The sequence below is a fragment of the Triturus cristatus genome, chromosome 6 (assembly GCF_964204655.1).
Source record: "Triturus cristatus chromosome 6, aTriCri1.1, whole genome shotgun sequence".
In the NCBI taxonomy this organism is placed as follows: domain Eukaryota; kingdom Metazoa; phylum Chordata; class Amphibia; order Caudata; family Salamandridae; genus Triturus; species Triturus cristatus.
The window spans coordinates 775,194,089-775,215,498 of NC_140589.1; the positions used below are offsets into that span (position 1 = coordinate 775,194,089).

A 21,410-nucleotide genomic window follows, 5' to 3' on the forward strand; every position below is an offset into this window, starting at 1 on the left:
ACCTCTGTATCCATGGACGGCCACCAAAAGGTTTGTCTGAGCCAGCGTTTCGTAAATGTGCAACCTAAATGACCTTCAGGGGCTAACTCAATCAATTTAGACTTCAATCTGGATGGAGGCACCAATTTGTCTGTCCTGAGTAACAACCCGTCCTCAACAGATAATTCATCAGACACCTTCCAGGAAGGTTGACAGGCAGATTCAATGGTTCACTCTTTCGGCCACCCTTTGATAACATACTCCATAGCTCACTTGCATACTTCATCCATGTTCAACTCCAACTCTTTCTCAGATGTAGCACACAACTCCTGTAGATCTAGCGCTGCAATGAAACAACTCTCCTCACTCCCTTCATCCTCCTTCTCTTTGTCTATGAGAGACAAACTTCTAGATAGAAAATTAGCCATAGCATTTTTCATTCCCAGTATGTATTCAACATCAAAATGAAATTGTTAAAGTTTAGTTGACAACCTGGCTAAGCGGGTTGTCTGCTCTTTAATCTTTTTGCCATTCAAAATTGTGACCAACGGCGTATGATCCATTTTAACCAAAAATTTGATTCCCCAAACATTATGGTTTACAGTTTTGAATTTCCCACCATCATGCCAGTAACTCCTTCTCTACAGTAGAGTAATGTGTTTTCGAATTTCTGAGAATCCTAGACGCATACCCAATAGTATTCTCATGACCTGCATCATTTTGTGTCAAGACAGCTACTACTCAGTGATTACTGGCATGCACAGTAATACAGCAGGGTAAATTTGGGTTGAAGGGTTTCAATACTTTAGAACTGGCAAGCTGGTGTTTGATCCAGACAAATGCATCCTGGCACTTTGCATCCTAACAAAACACAACATTCTTTTTTAACAAGCTCGTAAGTACTTTGACATGATTTGCTTAATCTAGAATTAATTTAGAATAAAACTCACTCAGACCTATGAATTATTTCAAAGTAGTTGTGTCAACGGGGGCTTCAGCATTGTTAATAGCCTCCACTAAGCCAGCCTGGGTTCAATACATCAGCCGACACAATGTGGCCTAAGTACTCAACCTTCTTTTTGAGGATCTCACACATTCCTTGTTTCAACACAATCCCCTTTTCCTGAAAAATGAACAACACTTTGTTGAGTATGCCATTGTGCTCCTCTACTGAGGAGGCAAAGATCAACACGTCATCTTGGAAGTCCCCCTCAACTTTGACCCTATTTAGAAGTTGGTACATGATTCTTTGGAAAACTGCAGCAGCCGAAGCCTACCCAAACAGCAACCTTCAGTACTGGAATGTTCCTATAGGTGGGACAAATGCAGTGTAATGTCTTGACTCCGCATCTAAGACAACCTGATGGTAGGCAGACGCTAGGTCTAGTTTGGTGAACCACTTTGCTCCTGTTATAAGTGCCAATAGATCTGAAATTTTCTGAAGGGGATGAAAATCCACACAGATAGCCTTGTTCAAACCGTGAAAGTCTACGTAGACCTTCAAATCTCCATTATGTTTGCGAGCCACCAACAATGGAGACAACCATAATGAAGACTCAATAGGCTCTATTACACCCTTGTCGCACAAATTCATTAGTTCTTTTTCCAAAGCTTCCCTGACAGAAAAAGGCACACTGCACAGGTTTTGTTTAACAGAGAGGGATCCCTCTTTAACTCTTATCTTATGACAAGAACCTTTGATGGTACCCACCACTTCAGTGAACACTGAGGGAAATTTGTCTTTAGCTTCATCAGTTTGCGTCTCACTAACAATTGACACTTGGTCTTAAGTACCTGGTTTCAAAACCATTTTGAACGGACCCTATTGGAACCAAACCCGAATGGCTAACCCTTTGATAGCCACATAACTCTTTCCAAAGATGGTCCTCCCGCTGAACTCCATAGTTTCTTTGAAAAACCCTACTAGTTCTATTCTCCTCCCCTCATAGAACATAGGAGCATGGTCCGGGGTTTCCAGGGACCTACAAGACCAATTCTCCTTCAATACCTCATCAGCAATCATGGTGATTCTGGCTCCTGAGTCAACCAGCAGTTTAAGAACCCTGTTTCCCACCATGATATCAATGTAAGGTTCCTCACACTCTGAGGGATCACCCATTGCCACATCCTCTTCATTGACAACCAAGCCCGTACCTTGCAACTCATTTTTAATCTGTTCCACAGAACATCTGGACTCCTCTCCATATTTATCTCCAGCAAGATTGACTGATTTATCAGAGTTTTTCTTTGAACTTTGGCATACCTTTGTGAAATGACCAACCTTGTTACATATTGTGCGTGGCACAAACTTTGCTAGGCATGTCCTGCCCCCTTTAACATGAGCCAAGTATCTGCATCAAAAGCAAAAATTTGACTGACTGAAAAAAATACTTCTACTAGCTCTATTTAATTCTTTCTTTAGAGGTAGCACTCGTATAACCATTGTGATCTCTAACCTTAACCTCACTGGCAGTTTCAGTTTTATCTTCTAGGGCCAGATGTATGTCCTTAAATTGCATGCGCAAAAGGGTTTGCGACCCGTTTGCGCATGCAAAATGGCCCTGGGCCATGTACAATTCCTATATAGCGAGTCACAATTTATTTGCGACTTGCAATTTAGGAATTGCCAGTCGCAGTTAGAGAGGAGCATTCCCTTCCTAATTGCGTCCGCAAATCAATGTATGAATGTTTTGTGACGCCATTTGCGGTCACAAAACACTCGCAAATTACCACCCTCTTCAAGAGGGTGGTAATGAGGTCGCTATTTGGTAGGTGTCCCCTCGGACCACTCCCACTTCGTGACTGTCTCTAAAAAAAGATTTTAAGGGCAGGCAGTGGTCCCAGGAACCACTACCTGCCCTTAAAAACTTAAACGAAAATGTTTAATTATTTAATTTTTTTAATGTATCCCATCTTCCTTTAAGGAAAACAGGCTGCATTTAAAAAAGAAATGCTTTATTTAAAAGCAGTCTCAGACATGGTGGTCTGCTGGGAGGGCCGGTCATTCCCAATGGGCTCGCAAATTACGAGAGGCTCATTAATAATAATTAGCCTCGCAATTTGCGACCCCATTGGGTATCGCAAACAGTGTTAAACACACTGTTGTACATACAGTGTTAAACACACTGTTGTACATGGCAAATTGCACCTCGCAAATTTTGACTTGCAAATAATTCACAATTTGCGAGGAGCAATTTTGCTGGTCGTACATCTGGCCCCTAATTCCTTGACAACGCGCTGCAGTCAGTGAATCCACCACCTCCTTTTTTGGAAAACCTAGGGGATCCACCGGTGTCTTGGTGAAATTGGTTGGATGCTTTCGGGACTTACATGGTAGTAATTGTCCCATCAAAGTTTCGTCCTGAACGTAGAAGATATCTCCTGCTACATTCCATTGGATTCGAAGGGCGCTTGATTTTTTTCAACACTTACCTGAGTTGCTTAGAGCTGAGGATCAAATAATAGATGAGTACATGGAAGCAATAAAGAAGCTGGAGCTGAGGTTTGATGTTCAACCCAGCATTGTGGTTTTACGGCACATGTTGTTTTTGAGGAAACAACTAACAAATGAAAAAGTTGGCACTTATGTTTCTACACTCAGAAGACTAGTAGCTGAGAGTAGATTTAAAAACTTCATGGACCAGCTGGTACATGATCAATTCATTAGTCACTGTGTTAACACATCTATCCAGCAAAAAATGTTGTCCTTAGGTGATCCCACATTTGAAGAAACCCTACGCAATACCAAAGGTATTAAAACATCTCAGAGTTCCTGGGAGGAGTCGGTTTTATCCTGGGATTGCAGCCACTATCCTTATTGATTTGGGACCCACACCTCTAAATTTATCGAATTCACTATGTAAGTGCCGATGAGAATTTATTGTTCACCTGGGCAATACAGCCTCGAGACCTAGTTACTGGGACCGACACAGAAGGGTCATGTTGTTCTACTGCCGCGACTAACCATCTAGTGAACCTATTATAAATATACTGACCTGAATATTTGTGCCCCGGAAAGTACAGTACCCTCAGCGTCCACACTAGAACAGTTTCCCTGTTTTGCCCCAGTCCTGATGAGGCCCAAGGCACGGGCTGAAACGCGTTGACTCCACCAATTGGAGAAGCCCCATACAATTTAAAATTGTGTTAAAAGAAATAAACATATATTGATTAAAACTAAAGAGGGTAGAGACTTCCCCTTAATCTATACTTTGTTTTGGCAGGGCTATCTCCACAAAACGGAATGCTAGTGATAAATAAATTGTTTGGCATCCGTAACAACTAATAGGGTAAAGAGGAAAGTGTGATATGTACAGATTTATTATTATCTATTGTTTTTTGTATATATGTATGTATTTGTGGATATATGAGTGTACATTTTGCTTGTAAACTTTTTTTCTCCACATAAGCATACATTTATATATATATATATATATATATATATATATATATATATATATATATATTCACTGAAAAAACCATAGGTTTCACACACTTTATAGTTAGGAATTATCATTTACAAAACCTTGCAAATTCACTTAAAAAACCATAGGTTTCACACATGTTATAGTTAGCTGTACATTTCACTCGTAAAAAACCAATGAAATTCCACGTTATAGTTAGATCAGGTAACTATAACTTGCGCGCCCACAATAAACTGCTCATGACGTCACATATTACATCACTCATGACCTGGTCAGTGACATCACTCATGACATCAATGATGACATCTGAAATTACACATTGTGGATTGCGGTCGCGCAAGTTATAGTTACCTGATCTAACTATAACGTGGAATTTCATTGGTTTTTTACGAGTGAAATGTACAGCTAACTATAACATGTGTGAAACCTATGGTTTTTTAAGTGAATTTGCAAGGTTTTGTAAATGATAATTCCTAACTATAACGTGTGTGAAACCTATGGTTTTTTCAGTGAATTTGTACGGTTTTTTAAATGCTAAGTTAAGTATTTATTTTTAATTTTTTTTTCTGGTTTTTCACTGTGCGCACACCCTGCTCGCACGGTGCGCTTTGCGCACCGTGCGCGCAACAGTGGGCGCTCGGTGCGCTTCGCGCACCGAGCGCCCACGTTGCGCAGTCCATGCCGTGCACGTCTCGCTTTTTTTTACACAGTAACATTTGTTTTTTTCTCCCTTGTGGGTCCTTTAATTTATTTAATAAATGTGATTGTTACTTCTTTATTTCTTTCTTTTTTTTTTTTTTGCCGTGCGCATACGGTAAGCTTACCGTACGCGCACTCCGCGATTTTTTTTTTAAATTATTAAATGTATTTTTCGTACTTTTGGGTCCTTCATGGACCCCCTGACAAACACTAGGGGGTCTGCAACTCTCTTCGTTGCCCCCTTTTCACGTTCCCCACCTTTGTTTCTCAGTGCGAGAGACAGAAAATGGCGGCCGACACTTCCTGATTTCGACCGATTTGAATGTTTACAGTCATGTAACCACCAATCAGAATTGAGCTCGCGCACGGCACCGTACGCGTACGGTAAGCTTACGGTAAGTGCACGGAGCGCGCTTACAGATATATATATTGATTTAAATGCTATTTTCTCAGGACCTACTGAACAGATTTACACCAGACCTACAAAAGGCACATCCTTGACCTGAGGACTACCTCTCTGCCAAATTTCAAGTAATTCTGTTCAGCCGTTCGGGCTGTAGCTCGGACTAAATGTCCTATGGGAAAATGCATGGGGAAAACGTGTTTTGGGACCCCCCTTTTTTCTCAGCCCCCGCTTGACGAATCCCCCCGAGACTTTCAGGGTAGGAGCGGAGCGTAGCGCCCCATTAGTTTTGAAAATTTCGCGAGGATTCGTCGACCTGCGCCAAAGTTATTCCAAATAGAATGTTGCGGATTTCCTATGGAAACACGGTCCTAACTATAACTATCTACTGGCGACCACCAGTAGATAATATATATATATATATATATATAGTTTCAAACAAAGGACACTCGCACTCTGGTATATTGACGATCTTTTCCTGTTTTGGAATGGAAATAAAGATGAATTCATGCAATACTTCAATACACTAAACAATAACGATATTGGACTCTCCTTTACGTGCAATACAAGCCGTCACAAAATTGATTTCCTTGATATATCAGTATACATTGAGAACGATCAAATTGAAACTACTCTCTTCAGGAAAAAAACTGCTACCAACAGTATTCTACATGCAGACAGCTTCCATCCAAAAGCTCTATTGAGAAGCATCCCTTACGGTGAATTCATTCGCATGAAAAGGAATTGTTCAAAAGATGAAGATGCTAATAAAGAAATTCTTGAGTGTACCAAGAGATTACAAAAACGAGGTTACAAAATGAGAGACCTCAAGCAAAGTATGGACAGGGTAAAAACTAGGAGCAGAACCGACATCCTTGTGAAGAAACACTCACAATTGGACAACCAGCCTATCACCATTCACCCAACAGCACCACGACTAATACTCACACACAGCAAAGAATCGTACAAAATCAGACAAATGATTCAGAAATACTGGCCAGTCTTACAACAAGACCAAGATCTAGTGAACATCATTGGAACACAACCATCTATCTCATATAAGAAAGTACCATCTATCAGAGATCTCACTACCAAGAGTCACTTTCAGACTATCCAAACTGCAGAACCAAACTGGCTTACATCACAACAAATCGGTTTCAGGAAATGCAACAATTGCAAAGCCTGCAAAATTGGAATAAATATGAGAGCGTTCAAAGACCCAGAAGGCAAAACCATTCACATACATCATAAAATCACATGTACAACGAAATTTGTAATATATGTGATCCAATGTGATTGCGGCATGCTCTACATAGGCAGCACCATCTGTATGCTGAAAAAGCGAATTTTGGAACATATCAGAGCGGTAAAAAACAGAGACCTAACGTACGCCACCGCCAAACACATGCTTACATGCCAGAAAGGAAATTGGATGAACATGTCATTCTTTGCTATTGAATCTATTGAAATGAATGAAAGGATGGGTGACCGATAAAGGAAATTGTGACAACTTGAATCCAAATACATCATCAGATTACGAACTAAGAACCCGAGAGGGATGAATGCGGATGAGGAACTCTATGTACATCTCTAACAGAACTTTTTTTGGACTTACCTCAAAACTTTGAAATCAATTACTTACTATAAAGACATGGGCACACTTTGTGATTCTATACGTTTAATTAATGTTTTGGCACAGACGCCTCCATCTTATAAATGCAGCTCTCCCCCCTTTTTGCGATACCATTGCTTTGCATCTGGTCACTGATACCTGCTGAGCATCCGATTGTAAATTGTGAAACATATATACTTTTTGAATTATGAGTTTGGTCACTAATACCAGTTAATTTTTCCAATTGCTTTTGACAATAGTCCAAATGCCTTTATGAATGAAACTAGATTAATAAGTCGTTTTCTCACTGTTACTAGGTGATTTGTTTTGTCACAAAACTAAAAACTACAAATCCCAGAATTCTTTGGTTTTTTTTTCAAACATTGTACATACAGGAAATGCTTTATAAACGTTACAGGAAGTGACACCACCTACCATGAACAAGGCCGACAAGGCTGAAACGCGTTGGTGTAACAGACGGGAATTCTGTTAAACAATAAATCCTTACAAGGTTCCAGAGTGCGAGTGTCCTTTGTTTGAAAATTGATTATTGGCCGCTGGCTTGGCCCAACACCTGCACCCGCTGTGGAGCGATCCCAACTAAGCCACATTGTTGGAAATATATATATATATGTATAAAAAAAACTTTTTGAACTACTATTTGGTGTTGGTTTCACAAATTGATATAAAACTTTTTGGGGGGATAAGACATATAAATCCAGCAGAAGGATCAACTGATTTTTCCCTTCGATATTAACTATTTTGAGTATCCATTCCAATGCATTATTGTTGTTTTCATAACAGTATATGTACTGCACAGCTGATAGATGAGCATGTCAGCGGTTGATCACTAATGGGCCATTAATGTTCTTTTTGGGAAAAGGCAGCAACACGCTGATCAAGGTGTGCGTGTCACCATTTTAAACTTTGAAAAATCGTTTATATTAGATGTTCACAAACATGGGCTGTACCAGCTTCATAGAATTTTCCAACTATCTGTTAGTGGCAAGACTGGGTACTGTTACCCCTTCAAAAGAATCGTGAATGGTTACGTCTGACTACTCGCTTCGGGACTATTCCATTCCCAATCCAAAATGGCTCTCACGTGTTCCACGTAGATCGTAGACATGCTTCCCAATAAAAAATGTCTCCTATGCGTCCCACCTTGCGTGTAGCCACATTATCAGGCTGACGCACATGGAACACGAAGGCCAGGCTTGACGTCAGGCAAAAAGCTGAGGCCTGCGTCTGTCTTCGAGCGATTGTCAACATTAATTTCTCTGAACCCAATAATTAAGGGCTGCCCGCCACACTGGTGTGGGATCGCCGATAAAGAGGAAAAAGCTTATCTGATGGCTTCTCCAGTCGGTCGTCCGATCTAGATGAGTTCGGCTGAGTGCTGCCAGCAATGGTTCTTCAGCAGCTCTGCCCGCTCGTCGCCAGTCAAATGGTGTGGCAATCTTCGTCCATGGAAAAATGACCACCAAGCAGGTGAGTGTTCAAGAGGTTTATTTGACTAAGCTGCCACGGTAGCACACCACCAATCGCTTCGTCCCAGTCTTTAACTGCTGTTACTAGGATGTTCTACATTCTATGGAACGTCCAAGTTACAGCAAAATACTGGGGGTCTATTACGATGCCACTGTAACGGAATGAGGGACCGTCCGCAAGGGTTGTGGCGGTCCCGCACCTGCAATTAGGATGCCACAACCACCATGGCGGTGGCGTCCCCTATTCCCAGCATTGTGGTGGCGGTGCTCACAGCACCGCCCGCCACAATGCTGGGAATGCATTTTGTGTATTGGCATGCACAAGGTGACAGGCACAGCGCGGTGCCTGCCACTTTGCCCATGTCCAAGTGCACCCCCACCCCCCCAACTACCTGGGGGTCCGCTATGGGCCCCCATAGGCAAAGACCGCATGCCTTTCCATGGCGGCAACGCCGCCATGGAAAGGCACATCTCCGCCTGCATGCTCATATGGATGGTGACCACTTTTCCGCCCTGTCTCCTGTGAGACCGGCAGAAAAATGGCAGACGGTCTTTCCGTCCGCTGGGGTCCCCCCCACCATCCTAATATGGTGAGGGAAATGGGAGCCGGTCGGTGAATAATGCCGGGCGAATCGCCACCGCCATACGGGCGGCAGCGATCCGCCAGCCATTACAATAGACCCCTAGACATCAATAAAGCAATTTCATTATGTGCTTGGATATAAAGTTTTCTTGTGTTACAACAGCAATATTTTAAATGGAATTCAGTGTCCAGACTGTTCCACCCACTATAGGAAAAAACACAGTTACAGAGCTTTGGTGGCTGTTTAGTGGACTAGTCTATAATATGATAATAAAGTATATTTACATAACTATTGAAACTGTAGTTTTAATTAGTAGATATTCAAAATCTAAAATAATTCCCCCTCCACAACTGGCAGTCTCGCTGCAACAATGAACATCAAAGCACTGCTCCTAGGATTTGTACCACTCCATCTATTGAAATATATTAATTTTCTCCTTAATTCTTTTCCTTAGTCTCCTTCCCTCTTTCTATGTGTAGAATTGTCTTGACAGTGACCTCTGACTATGTTCAGTAAGGGAAATTGAAGGGCAGAGAACATAATAGAAGGACAAAGAGGTAAAGAGAACGGTATGATGAAAGTTGAAGTAGTGGGAGAAGTTGGGTGGATATACAGATGAGGTGGCTACACAAGGAAGGTAGAGTGTTACCTAAGGTAAAGAAAAAAGTGAAGTAGCTATATAGTAAGAAAGAGAAAGGCAGAGATACAAATACATTTAAAAAATAGATACAGTTGTAGACTGAGGTAGATACAACTAGAGATTCAGAGAAGGGAATGTAGCAAGAGGGAGAATGGTGAGGTAGAGAACGGCAGGGTAAAAAGAAAATTGTGTTAAAAAGAGGCCAAGGCATGGAGAGGTTAGGGAGACAGGTAGTGAGGTAAGTTAGTGAAAGCAGTGTAGAGAGATGCAAGACACCAGTGAGGTATAAGGGAGGGGTAAAAGAAGAAGAATAGTAAAGCAAGTGAGGTAAAGTGAGCACTGAGACTGAGAGTAAGCTAAAGAACAAGGGTTAATATATAAGAAGAGGGATGAGGTGGCATAGGGAGGCAAGTGCGAGGTATAGACAGAGAGGTGAATTTGATACAGAGGCAGGTACAGAGAGAGAGCTGTGGATGAGAGAGGGTGAGTTGAAGTAGAGAAGGAAATGCGAGAAAGAGAATGTAATGATTGAGAAAAGAGGTAGAGGTGAAAAAGAGGTTGCAATAAAGTACTAAGGTTTTGAGATAGGGTAAGTAGAGAAAACAGAAGTTGAAAGGGAGGGGAAAGTGGAGAGATGATGTAATAAATTAATGGTGAGGTAAATTGTGAGATAAGGTAGTGAGAAATAAAGAGAAGGCGGGGTAGAGAGTGATGAAGTTGCGAGAAGGATGTGCTTGCAGAGAGAATTGGGTTAGGGAGAGAGGTAAATTAGACATGATGATGTAGAAAGTGAGCTGAGAGAGAGGTAAGTGAGTTTGAGAGAGATGTCAAATAGATGTAGAGAGATACAGAGAGGACAAATTGAAAGAGAGTAGTGAGGTGCAGAAAAGAACTTGAGGTAGAGGGAGAGTTGAGATAAAGATGTAGCGGTAGGCACAGAGAGCGAGAGAGAGGGGGTGGGTAATGCAAGAGGGGTAAGGAGAAGAGATAAGGTGAATTAATAAGAGTGACATGATCATCATTGGATAGTGCAATTGCTACCAAGTGTAAAGTTTAGCCATGGACAGGCCAAGTATGTCTACCTCTCAAATAAAAGACTATTTTTTATACAAATGGTTGGTACAGCCACCCCTAGCACAGGTAAGAGGTAAGAGGGTTGGTGGGGGGCGGATTTCACCAGATGACAACACGGGAAATATAATTATTTATTTAATTTTCCCTCATGATCATCTGTGGAATCCACCCCAACCCATAGTATAGAGAAAACTATGTGGTAATATAAAATCATTTGTACTATTCCACTATTACATGTTCAATGATTGATCCATTCTAAAATTCAATAGTGGGGCATGTTCGGTTCTTTTGCCCTGTTTATGCAAGTCCTAAGAAGAAATAGATTTGCCCCCTATGTCGCAATCTAGGCTTCATGAAATATTTAGAAGCTATCAGGGCCATAGGAAGTGATACATACCCACATATAGTATTTAGTTTCAGCAATACTTTTTTGCAAGAGGGCTCCTGCGGAGAAAGAGGGGCCTAAAATGATTTACACATTTTAAATAAAATTAAACTCCATTATATTCTTTAAGGTGTTACCGAAAACCTGCTTAGACTTTAGGACCACACAGCTAAAATGTTAGGGATATTGCACAGTTAAACTTCCACGACGTACCTAAAAGTATTGGCACTTAAACTTTTACAATCCAACCATTACCATGTTATCGATCCTAACTGGCGTATTACAAGGAAGGACAAATCTATGGTAACCGGTAACACATTAAAAGGTATTTGCATTTTATCTAAAAATTAATGCTGTCTGCTTTCAGCTCACATAGGAGCATATGTACAAGCCCCTAATGCCATGGGAACTTCACTTTTTGTGACGTTCCCTTGGCGATAGGGGCCTTGCCTTATGTACAAGGCATCGTTAAGGCACTTAACTTGGCTTAAATAAGGCACCCTGTCACGCTCTGTTTAGCGTGAAAGGGGCGTGCAGTGGGTGTTGTGGTGGGTGTTCCACCGCAACACCCATTGTATTTGACGCTGCCCCCTATGTACAAGGGTTGCGTACATAGGCGGCAGCGCCAAAATTGAGACCAGAAAAACTCTGGTCTTAAGTTGGCGAAATGAGGAGAAATGCATTATTTCTCCTCATTTTTGCTTTTTCCATGTGTGCTGCCTTGTGCACCACACATGGATAAAGCAAAATGCCATGGTTTGTTTATGTACAGGAAGGTGTACCTTCCTGTACATAAACAAACGTTTTAAAAAAAAATCCATTTTGTAACTTTCATGTGTGCTGCTTCTGAAAGTTACAAGATGGCATTTTAGGATTGTTTATGTGCAGGAAGGGACACCTTCCTACACATAACCAATCCTCCCCTGCACTCAGACACCCTTGCACTCTGGTGCAATGGTGCCTGCGTTAGAGCTTAGTTGTTAAATTTAGTGCAATCGCAAAGGAAGAAACGCAAGGCTGCACCACATTCTTGTAAATATGGTATAGCCTTGCGTTTCTGAAGTGGCAGAGCGTGTCGTTAAGCCCAGGAGGCTAACGACACGGTCCGCCTTTTCTATTGTACATATCCCCATAATGATTTTAGAGTTGTATTCGTGTCGAGCCCTGATTGTCTTATAAGAGAGATGGAAATATTAGCTCTAAACACTGTCTAAGAAGCACTTTAAAATGGAGCAGGGAATGCATTTTATTTGTATAACAGATGCTTTATAGCAACTTTTAAAGAAGTTGTATTCAAGTTTATTAACATAATCGACATAGGTTTCTAAGATTTTGTGCACTGTATTGTATAATGATGAACAGTACATGTTCTGGTTCTATGTTGCCAAACATCGTAGGAATTGTTTTTTACTGTAAAATGTTTGATGGAATGACATTTCTGGGAAAACAAAATCAAGAGTGCTATTCTTGATTGACTATTGTTTATCGGTGGCCAGTGCATCTCTGTTCCCTCAATTTCTTGGTGGCTTAAAAAAACATGCAATAACACACAGCAAAATATGCCACAAATTTTTTGAATACATGTGTTTTGGAGCCTTTATGATTCTACTAAAGCATTCCAGTATGTCTGTGAAGCCGCAGTGTACAATATCTCAATTTGGTTCCTATTCCAGCTATTGCATTGCTAGAATATGCCTCAAAACGAATCCTGGGCGTTATACTACGCTTCGCCCACGTAGTGTACGTAGCGCTGCCTGCTTCGCAGTTTTCAAAGTAGGCGAAGCAGGCAGCGCTACGCACACGTCAGGGCGAAGCATAGCTGCCTGCCATCCACCACCCGCCTCCCGGCCACCCTCCTTTTAAAATAATATAATACATGATAAAATATTTAAAAGTAAAGACTTACCTGCAGCGCGGCGTCTCCGGGGCTCCCTCTTCCTCGTTTCCAACTTCTTGTGACAAATGCGCATACGTGGACGCCCGCGCATGCGCATTTCTCGCAAGAAATGTGCATGCACGGGCATCCGCGCATGCGCATTTGTCACAAGAAGTTGGAAACGAGGAAGAGGGAGCCCCGGAGACGCCGCGCTGCAGGTAAGTCTTTACTTTTAAATATTTTATCATGTATTATATTATTTTATACGGAGGGTGGGCGGGAGGCGGGCGGCGCGTAGTGGGGCTATGCGGAGCGCACGAGTGTGCGTAGATTTGGGCACACTACGCGCTGCTCCACGTAGCCCCACTACGCCCACTACGCCCAGGCTTACTCAAAACCTTTGAGGATGCTATGTGAATATGGCCCCCATTTAGAATTTGCCGGGCGACCCAATGCCTCCGTCACCCAGGCAGAATACAACCGGCCATATCTACAGATCTGTGTGTGCCTCGCTGCCAGAGATCTCTGTGCCTTCAAAGGAGCCTCAATCATTGTAGTTCCTCTGAAGACAGTAAAAGTTAACTGAGCAGATACCATACTGAAGATTAGCAAATATTTTTATTTTACAAAAGCTAACTTCCTGAGGTGGAGCTTGTTTTGATAAATTAAAGTAATAATGACACTAACACCCTGGGAGTTTTCTCCCAGGGTGTGGTGAGGGTCATTTATCTTTTTTTCTGTTTCAGAGCGCCTGAAACCAGGCTTTCCCTGGCAGTTCTGAAAACAAAACGAAGTACATCATACTGCCCGATTAAATAGGGTGGAATGTCTCATGTACTTACACAATAGCCTCAAGTCTGGCCGTCCTTTGGTGTAAGATTTTCATAGATTTTCACTGCCAACCAAAAGATGAAGATTCATCTGACTCTAAATAGAAATGTTGGACCATCAGTTTGGCAGACAGGGTCCTCCGTTAAGTTTGTGTTGGAGTAATCTGTCCTCCAAACTCTAAAAACGAATTTTTTATTTGTATTTACTTATAATAAAATGCCATTAAATGTTGGCAATATTGTTCACTATTGGCAATGGGACAATGTGACAGTTTTGTTTGCCATAGCTGCTTGTAAACTCACCCAATATTTGTACAATAACGCATGTCTTAAAAGTGTTGTGTCTGTGTATAGACTACGGGGCCTATTTGCAAGTCCATTGCACTGCTGGTGTGACACTTTTCTAGACGTACCGGCGGCGCAGTGTGTTCTCCCATATTTACAAGGCCGCGTAAAGCCACCCTGCGTGGCTTTTCATGGCCTTGTAAATATGGCCCACTTTCACGCTTTACTCCATGGGTGTTGCTGTGAGTGTTCCACATAACATCCATGGAATCTGACGCATTCCCAGAATTACAAGGTTTCCAAAGGAAGAAGCAAAGAGGAGAAATACCTTTATTTCTCCTCATTTTTCCTTTTTCTGCACACATAGAAAGAGGAAACACCTCTTGTGATTGTTTTTGTGGAGGAAGGTATCCCTTCATGCCCAAAAACAATCACACTACACCACAGACAATATTGCTCCATGGCACAAGGGTGCCTGAGTTGGTGCATGGCAGCCCACAGCGGCCCAGCACAGGGGAAAAGGACAAGAATGCACTATAACTTGAAGATACAGCACATTCCTGCCTTTTCTTCTGACACACGGTAGCGCAACAGGAAGGCTTAATGCATTGCCGTGCATCAAAATATTGTAAATGAGGCCCTAGGTGCCATACTGGGCTAGTTGCAATAAATGTTGCAGTAACAACAAAACCTTGCCCTTGAAACGACCCAAAACACTGATATTTTCACAATGTAGAGGAGAATAATTTTCTACATCAAAAGGTTTTACATGTGAAGGGAAAAGCAGAAAAAGTTAAATGTACTAAAACAATTTACCTCCATACTTACTGGATCATCTGCATTATGTATAGGAAACTTGAGTAGCTTTAGATAGACTGACCTTCTTTAGAGCTGGACAAAGGAGGAAATCTACGTAACTCAAAGATAATAATCTACAAAGCATAGAGTTGTTTGTTGTTTTTTTGAATGAGCCAATCCAATGCCCTTATATTGTTCTGACCTACTATACTGGTAATTTCCCCTTCTGTTAACAGTGTGTCACCTGGTCTTGCCATACACTTTCAACTGTAAAAAAGCACTTCAGGCAGCACTGACAAAATAAAAAGTTTTCAAGGTGGAAAACAAATGTATCCATATTTTAAGTTACTATTATTAGTTGGAGCTGATAAATCAAACATCTGGGCCCAAAAATATAATAAGCGTTTCTGATTTTCACTGTTGACACATTTGTAGAATTACATGTACACTGTGTATATGTTTACTAATATATTGTGGTTATTTTAACAGGTCATTTATATTCACAGGAATCCAAAGGATATTTTGACTTCACTTCATCATTTCAGCAAAGCGCTGGTTGCAATGGAGGCATATGAAACATTTGAAGAGGTTCTGGATCAATTTCTAGCAGGAAACGGTAATTTGCCCTGTTTCTGAAATGGCACAATGCATTTTTTGTTGGTTGCAACACTGTGGGGCATATTTATAAAGGGTTTTGTGTTACCCTTGAACCATGCATGGGGAGCAGAACAATGCAAAACCTATTATGAGATTTACCAAGCCATGCAAGGCCACTTTGCTTGGCCCTGCGCTGCTCGGTCAATCTGGAGTAACCCAAGGAAGCGCAAGTCGCTGTTTTGCATTACTATGCCCCAGGGAGGCATTCCATGGGTGGAGAGTGTGTGTTCCCATGCCTCCACCCATGGATTCTGCTGCATTCCCAGATTTACTAATACTGGTAGACCTGGGAATGCGTATCGTTTTCCGAGGGGAGGTCTTATGAGGAGAAATATAGTTATTTCTCCTCATTTTTTCCTCGTTTTACGTGTGCTGCATTCTGCATCAAACTCAGAAAGCCGAAAAAGCCTTGTAGAATTGTTTATATTCAGGAAGGTGTCCCTTTCTGCACAAAAATAATCCTGCCTGTAGCTCAGGCACCCTTGCACCGTATTACAAGGGTGGCTGCACTGATGCAAGGCAGCATTTTGTGCGCCACCACAGGTAGAGAGCAGAAATGGACCATATCTTGATAGACATGGTATAATCCTGCACTCTGCCTTTTACATAGCACAGCGCAGCAAGGTGTCTTTCTGCATTGTGACATAATGATAAACATGGCCCTGCGTCTCTAGTTGTTTTTGAAGATATCTTATGTGCTAACGTACCTTCATATCCCTTGGAAATGTCATCTTGCAAGCCAGTCACAAATCCTGGGTCTACTAATGACTTGGCTATTTTTTTTGTGTTCGTGTTTTTTTATTGGATATTTGGCATGGCCAGACTAAGCTTTAGCCATATATTCGGCCTAAAGCAGAAACAATGACTTTTTAAGGCCCTCTGATTCATGGAGCCTTCCACAATCTAGGTCCAGGTTCTCTTAGGTCCAGACTTCTGCCTTACCCCCTGCCCAAATACTATGCTCTTCATCTGTCAGCCCTACTTGTACCTTTAGGCTTTAAATGCAGTCATATGAGTGGCTGTATCTTTTTTTTTGTGGCACCAAACATATGAATTACCTTTACAAAAAACGATGCTCTTTCAAACGTTCCAATTCCAGCTTCATGCATTTGCCCTTTTAGTGCCAGGACGCCCTGTGCGGTAGAACGGCGCTCTAGAAATCTTTACAATTCTTCTGTTTATTTAAACATGATCATGCAAGATTTCCATCAGCATGAGTAACAGCTCCCATCTTGTGTTAAGACATACTCAACACAGTGGAAACAGATGATTGTCTTACTTTTGAACTCTGAGCAACAGATATTGATTAGACTCTCATCAGGGCTTCCAGTGGCCCAGACAACAGCCAAAAAGATCTGGTTGGTTGCTAGATTGTTAGGACTGCTCTTTCTGTGCTTGTATCTGTAGTGTAAATAAATCTGACATTAGCATGATAAAAATGTATTTGGTAAAAAGTTTCAAATGCACATTGAGGGCCTTCTTTATGAGCCCTTTACACCGCCTTTGCATAACTTTTTGAGACTCCGTGGCGACGTAAAATATGCGCCACAATGCACCCTATTTGCAATTTGAAGCATCTAGGAAGATGCGTAACTTTCTAAACCTCTGCAATACATTATACCAGCATCAGGTATAATGTACACTGGGTGGGGTTCCCCTGCTAAACAAACGGTTGTAGTAGTGGCACAGTGGAATCTATGAGATTTCACTACACCACTTTGTCAAATTCTTATGCTTGCTTGAATCAGGTGTATGGAGTGATGCAGGCCCTATCACATGAGGCTTGGCCCATGTGAAAGGACACATTGCCGGAGTTGCATCTGTTTTCAGACACACTCCAGCAATGCCCCAATTTTGTGCCTACAGATACATCAGGAATACTGACATATCTGTAAATTCTTGCATCATGGAGCGCCGTACAGTAAATACAGCGCAACCGTGGTGTCGCAACAATGGCACTGTGAAAAGTGTCGCATCGCTGGTTTCCCCTAGCGGTGCAACACTTTTCCTAAATGAGGCCATGACTAAATGTGAAATGCGTTTGTATTTTGCTAACCGACATATGTATTAATTTGTCGGTTCACACAATACGGATTGCAGTGAGTCGCAATTCTGCTTATGTCGCTAATATTAATGAAGTAGGTCAAAAATTGGACACACTACTTTTGGCTACAATCACAGGCATGCTGGCCTGTTGGAGTCAGCAGGCCACCATGATTGTGAGGGCTTTTCAATAAAGCAATCTTTATTTTTTTAATGCAGCCCGTTATACTAAATGGAAAATGGGCTGCGTATAAAAAGAAAAAACAAAGGCCTTATTAATGAGCCCTTTACGCCGCTGGTGCGTCACTTTTTGTGATGCTGTGGCGGCGTAAAATATGGGCCACACTGAGCCCTATTTACAAAGAGATACATCTAGGCAGATGCGTCACTTTGTAAACCCCAGCGCTACATTATACCTGCTGCAGGTATAGCGTATGCAGAGTGGGTGTTTTCCTGCAAAAAGGACTCATAGTAGTGGCGCAGTATAATCTGTAAGATTTCACTACGCCACTTTTAGGACGCCACTGCGTCAAATCCTTACACCTGCTTCAGGCAGGCGTAAGGAGTGATGCAGGGCCTTTCACATGGGACTCGCCCCTTGTGAAAGGACACATTGCTGGAGTTGCGTCTGCTTCAGGTACATTCCAGCAGTGCACCAATATTGCACATACGAATACATCAGTAATACTGACGTATCTGAAAATCCTTGTGACATGGAGCGCCATAAAGTAAATACGGTGCATGCAAGGTGTGGCAAGGATGGTGCAATGAAAAGTGTTGCATCTCTGGTTTTCCCCAGCAATACAACACTTTTCATATATGAGGCCCGAAATGCTTTACAAACATTTGTTTTTAGTATGCTGTAGTCCTATGGACAACAGCCTACTACAATTTTTTTTTTAAAGATTCACCAAAAAAGGGGTCCCCTAAGGACATTTTCCTATTTGCGAATGGTTTACCACCTCCTTTCAGATGGTGTAAAATGTTAATGTTTTGCGACCAGAGTTTGATTGCAAACCATAATATATAAGATTTCACTACACCACTTCTGGGACTCCACTGCGCCAAATCCTTACACCTGCTTCAAGCAGGCGTAAGGAGTGATGCAGGGCCTTTCACATGGGACTCGCCCCATGGGAAAGGACACATTGCTGGAGTTGGGTCTGTTTCAGGCACATTCCAGCAATGCACCAATTTTGCATCTATGGGTACATCAGGAATACTGACGTATCTGAAAATCCTTGTGACATGGAGCACCATACAGTAAATAAGGTGCATCCAAGGTGTCACAAGGATGGTGCAATGAAAAGTGTTGCTGCATCTCTGGTTTCCCCCAGCAATGCAACTATTTTCCTATATGAGGCCCGAAATTCTTTACAAACATTTGTTTTTAGTATGCAGTAGTCCTATGGACCACTGCCTACTTCTAAAAAATGTTTTTTTTAAAGATTCACCCCAAAAAAAGGGGTCCCCTGAGGACATTTTCCTATTTGTGAATGGTTTACCCCCTCCTTTCAGGTGGTGTAAAATGTTAATATTTTGCGACCAGAGTTTGATTGCAAACCATAAATACCTACCATAAAGAACTGGTATTTGGAAGAGACACCTTTAACATACTTCAAATACTAATACACAAGTCATCATGGCTCTGTATTTGCACAACTTCTGTTGTGATGTGCAGCAGTGAGTCTCACTATATATCAAATATGCCTTAGTTTGCTTTCAACACTCACAGGTCCTTTATTATGAAGGATTCTGCAGTTCCATCTGCAATTACAGTATGTTTTTCTTTTCCTTATGAAAGTGTTGATACCTAGTTCCAGCATATGAATGGTAATGACATGGTTTCTCTAATGCATGCTAAGTTGCAGCTTTGGAGGCGGTTCCTAGCATTTCTGAGCCTGCATTCGTCCTGTGTCAATTGCATATTGTAGTGGTCTAGTATTGTAGGTCTTGCTGCTCAGCCAGAGTGGAATGTTGGTGCATGATTAGAATGCAGTGTTGGAATGCCTGAGTGGGAATCAGTAGAGGGCATGTAATACTCTCCCTGGTCCTGCTATTTGTTTAGGGAGGAGGATTCCCCCTATACATTGTGTTCATAAATGGTCGATATGTGTAGGGAGGAGGATTCCCCCTGTCCAGTAGGTGAAGTGGGTATGCAGTAGAGGGCATGTAAATCTCCCTGGTCCTGCCATTTGTTTAGGGAGGAGGATTCCCCCTTTACACTGTGTTCATAAATGGTCGATATGTGTAGGGAGGAGGATTCCCCCTGTCCAGTAGGTGAAGTGCGTATGCAGTAGAGGGCATGTAAATCTCCCTGGTCCTGCCATTTGTTTAGGGAGGAGGATTCCCCTTTTACATAGAATTCGATATTTCTTGTTATTTGATTACACTTACTTATTATTATATTTACAGTAGATTTCTTGCTAGATGTTTATCTTCCTTTTACTACGCTTATAGAATTGTATGATAATTCATTTTGTGAATTTTATTATTATATTTACAGTGTATTTCTTGCTTAATGTTTATCTTCTTGTCCTGTGTTTATAGAATTGTATTCTATTTCATTTTATTAATATTTAAAGGGGGGAGATATGTAGTGATCTGCTTTTAATGTAGTCCATTTCCCTTGCCCTGCTGTTCTCCCTAGCTGGTGATGTCATGTAGAATGTTGGGGATGTGAGTTCCTGAAAGAAGGCAGTTGGAAAGATGGGCTGAGTGGCTAGGAGGCTGCTCCTGGTGGGGCTAATTTAAAGACTTACATAAGAACCTGTAAGAACATAACTATGGAATAAACTACAACTTCAAGAGCATGTCTACGAGACTTCTTTCATTTCCACATTTAATTGATCAACAGAACTTCTCGACCCTAATGTTCTTTTTTCATATTCTAACAAACACTTGACAACACACAAGCTTTCGTTCTGTGGGAAAGAGGGATAGAAGACGGAAGTTGACATGGTTTTAGTCCCTTTTTTAAGGAAGAAACAAACTCCCTCAGGTTGAAAAGCCCTACTAGAGATTTCTAAGGCTTTGACGTCCGATGTTCGCCTGAAGGAGACAAGACACAATAAGACAGTGAGTTTGTAGGAGAGTCTTTTTAAAGAAAGGGAAGAATTCTCACCCCAACTTGCAATTAGTCTAAGAACATCCCTGACGTCCCATAAAGCGGAATATTTGGGTAAAGGTGAATTTAAAACACGCATACTACGCATAAGCTTCTTTGTTAGCAAATTCTGGCCTACCGAGGTACCGTCTACTAGGCAGTGACCTGCTGCAATGGCCGATCTATAGACGTTAACAGTACGATAAGCCAGGCCTGAAGAGAAGATTTCAGACAAGAAGTTAATAACTTGAATTAGACCGACTGAAATGGGATCGTAATTCCGTCGAACGCACCAACAAACCCATTTACGCCAAGCCAGTCTATAAGCTTTCCTTGTCCCAGGTGCCCAGGACTCTGATATGAGTCTGAAAGCGTTCTCCAAAATCCCTGGGACGCGCCATTGTCTCCTGAAATCCTCCAAGCCATCAATGACAGGAGGCCCTGAGTCACAAGGGGGTGGCGTTCTCCGTGAGGACCTGTGATTATCGTTCCGAAGGTAGGAATGAGTATTGGAAAGTCTACGCT

The 21,410-nt window shown here is 41.8% G+C and overlaps 1 protein-coding gene across 1 annotated transcript in view; it reads left to right on the forward strand.

Moving 5' to 3' along the window:
- LOC146817854 (amine sulfotransferase-like) overlaps window positions 1–21,410 on the forward strand; it is a 286,462-nt gene that overhangs the window by 85,231 nt on the left and 179,821 nt on the right. The window contains exon 4 of the mRNA XM_085611337.1: window positions 15,569–15,695. Coding sequence (XP_085467463.1) covers window positions 15,569–15,695 — 127 coding nt within the window. The remainder of the gene's footprint in view (window positions 1–15,568; window positions 15,696–21,410) is intronic.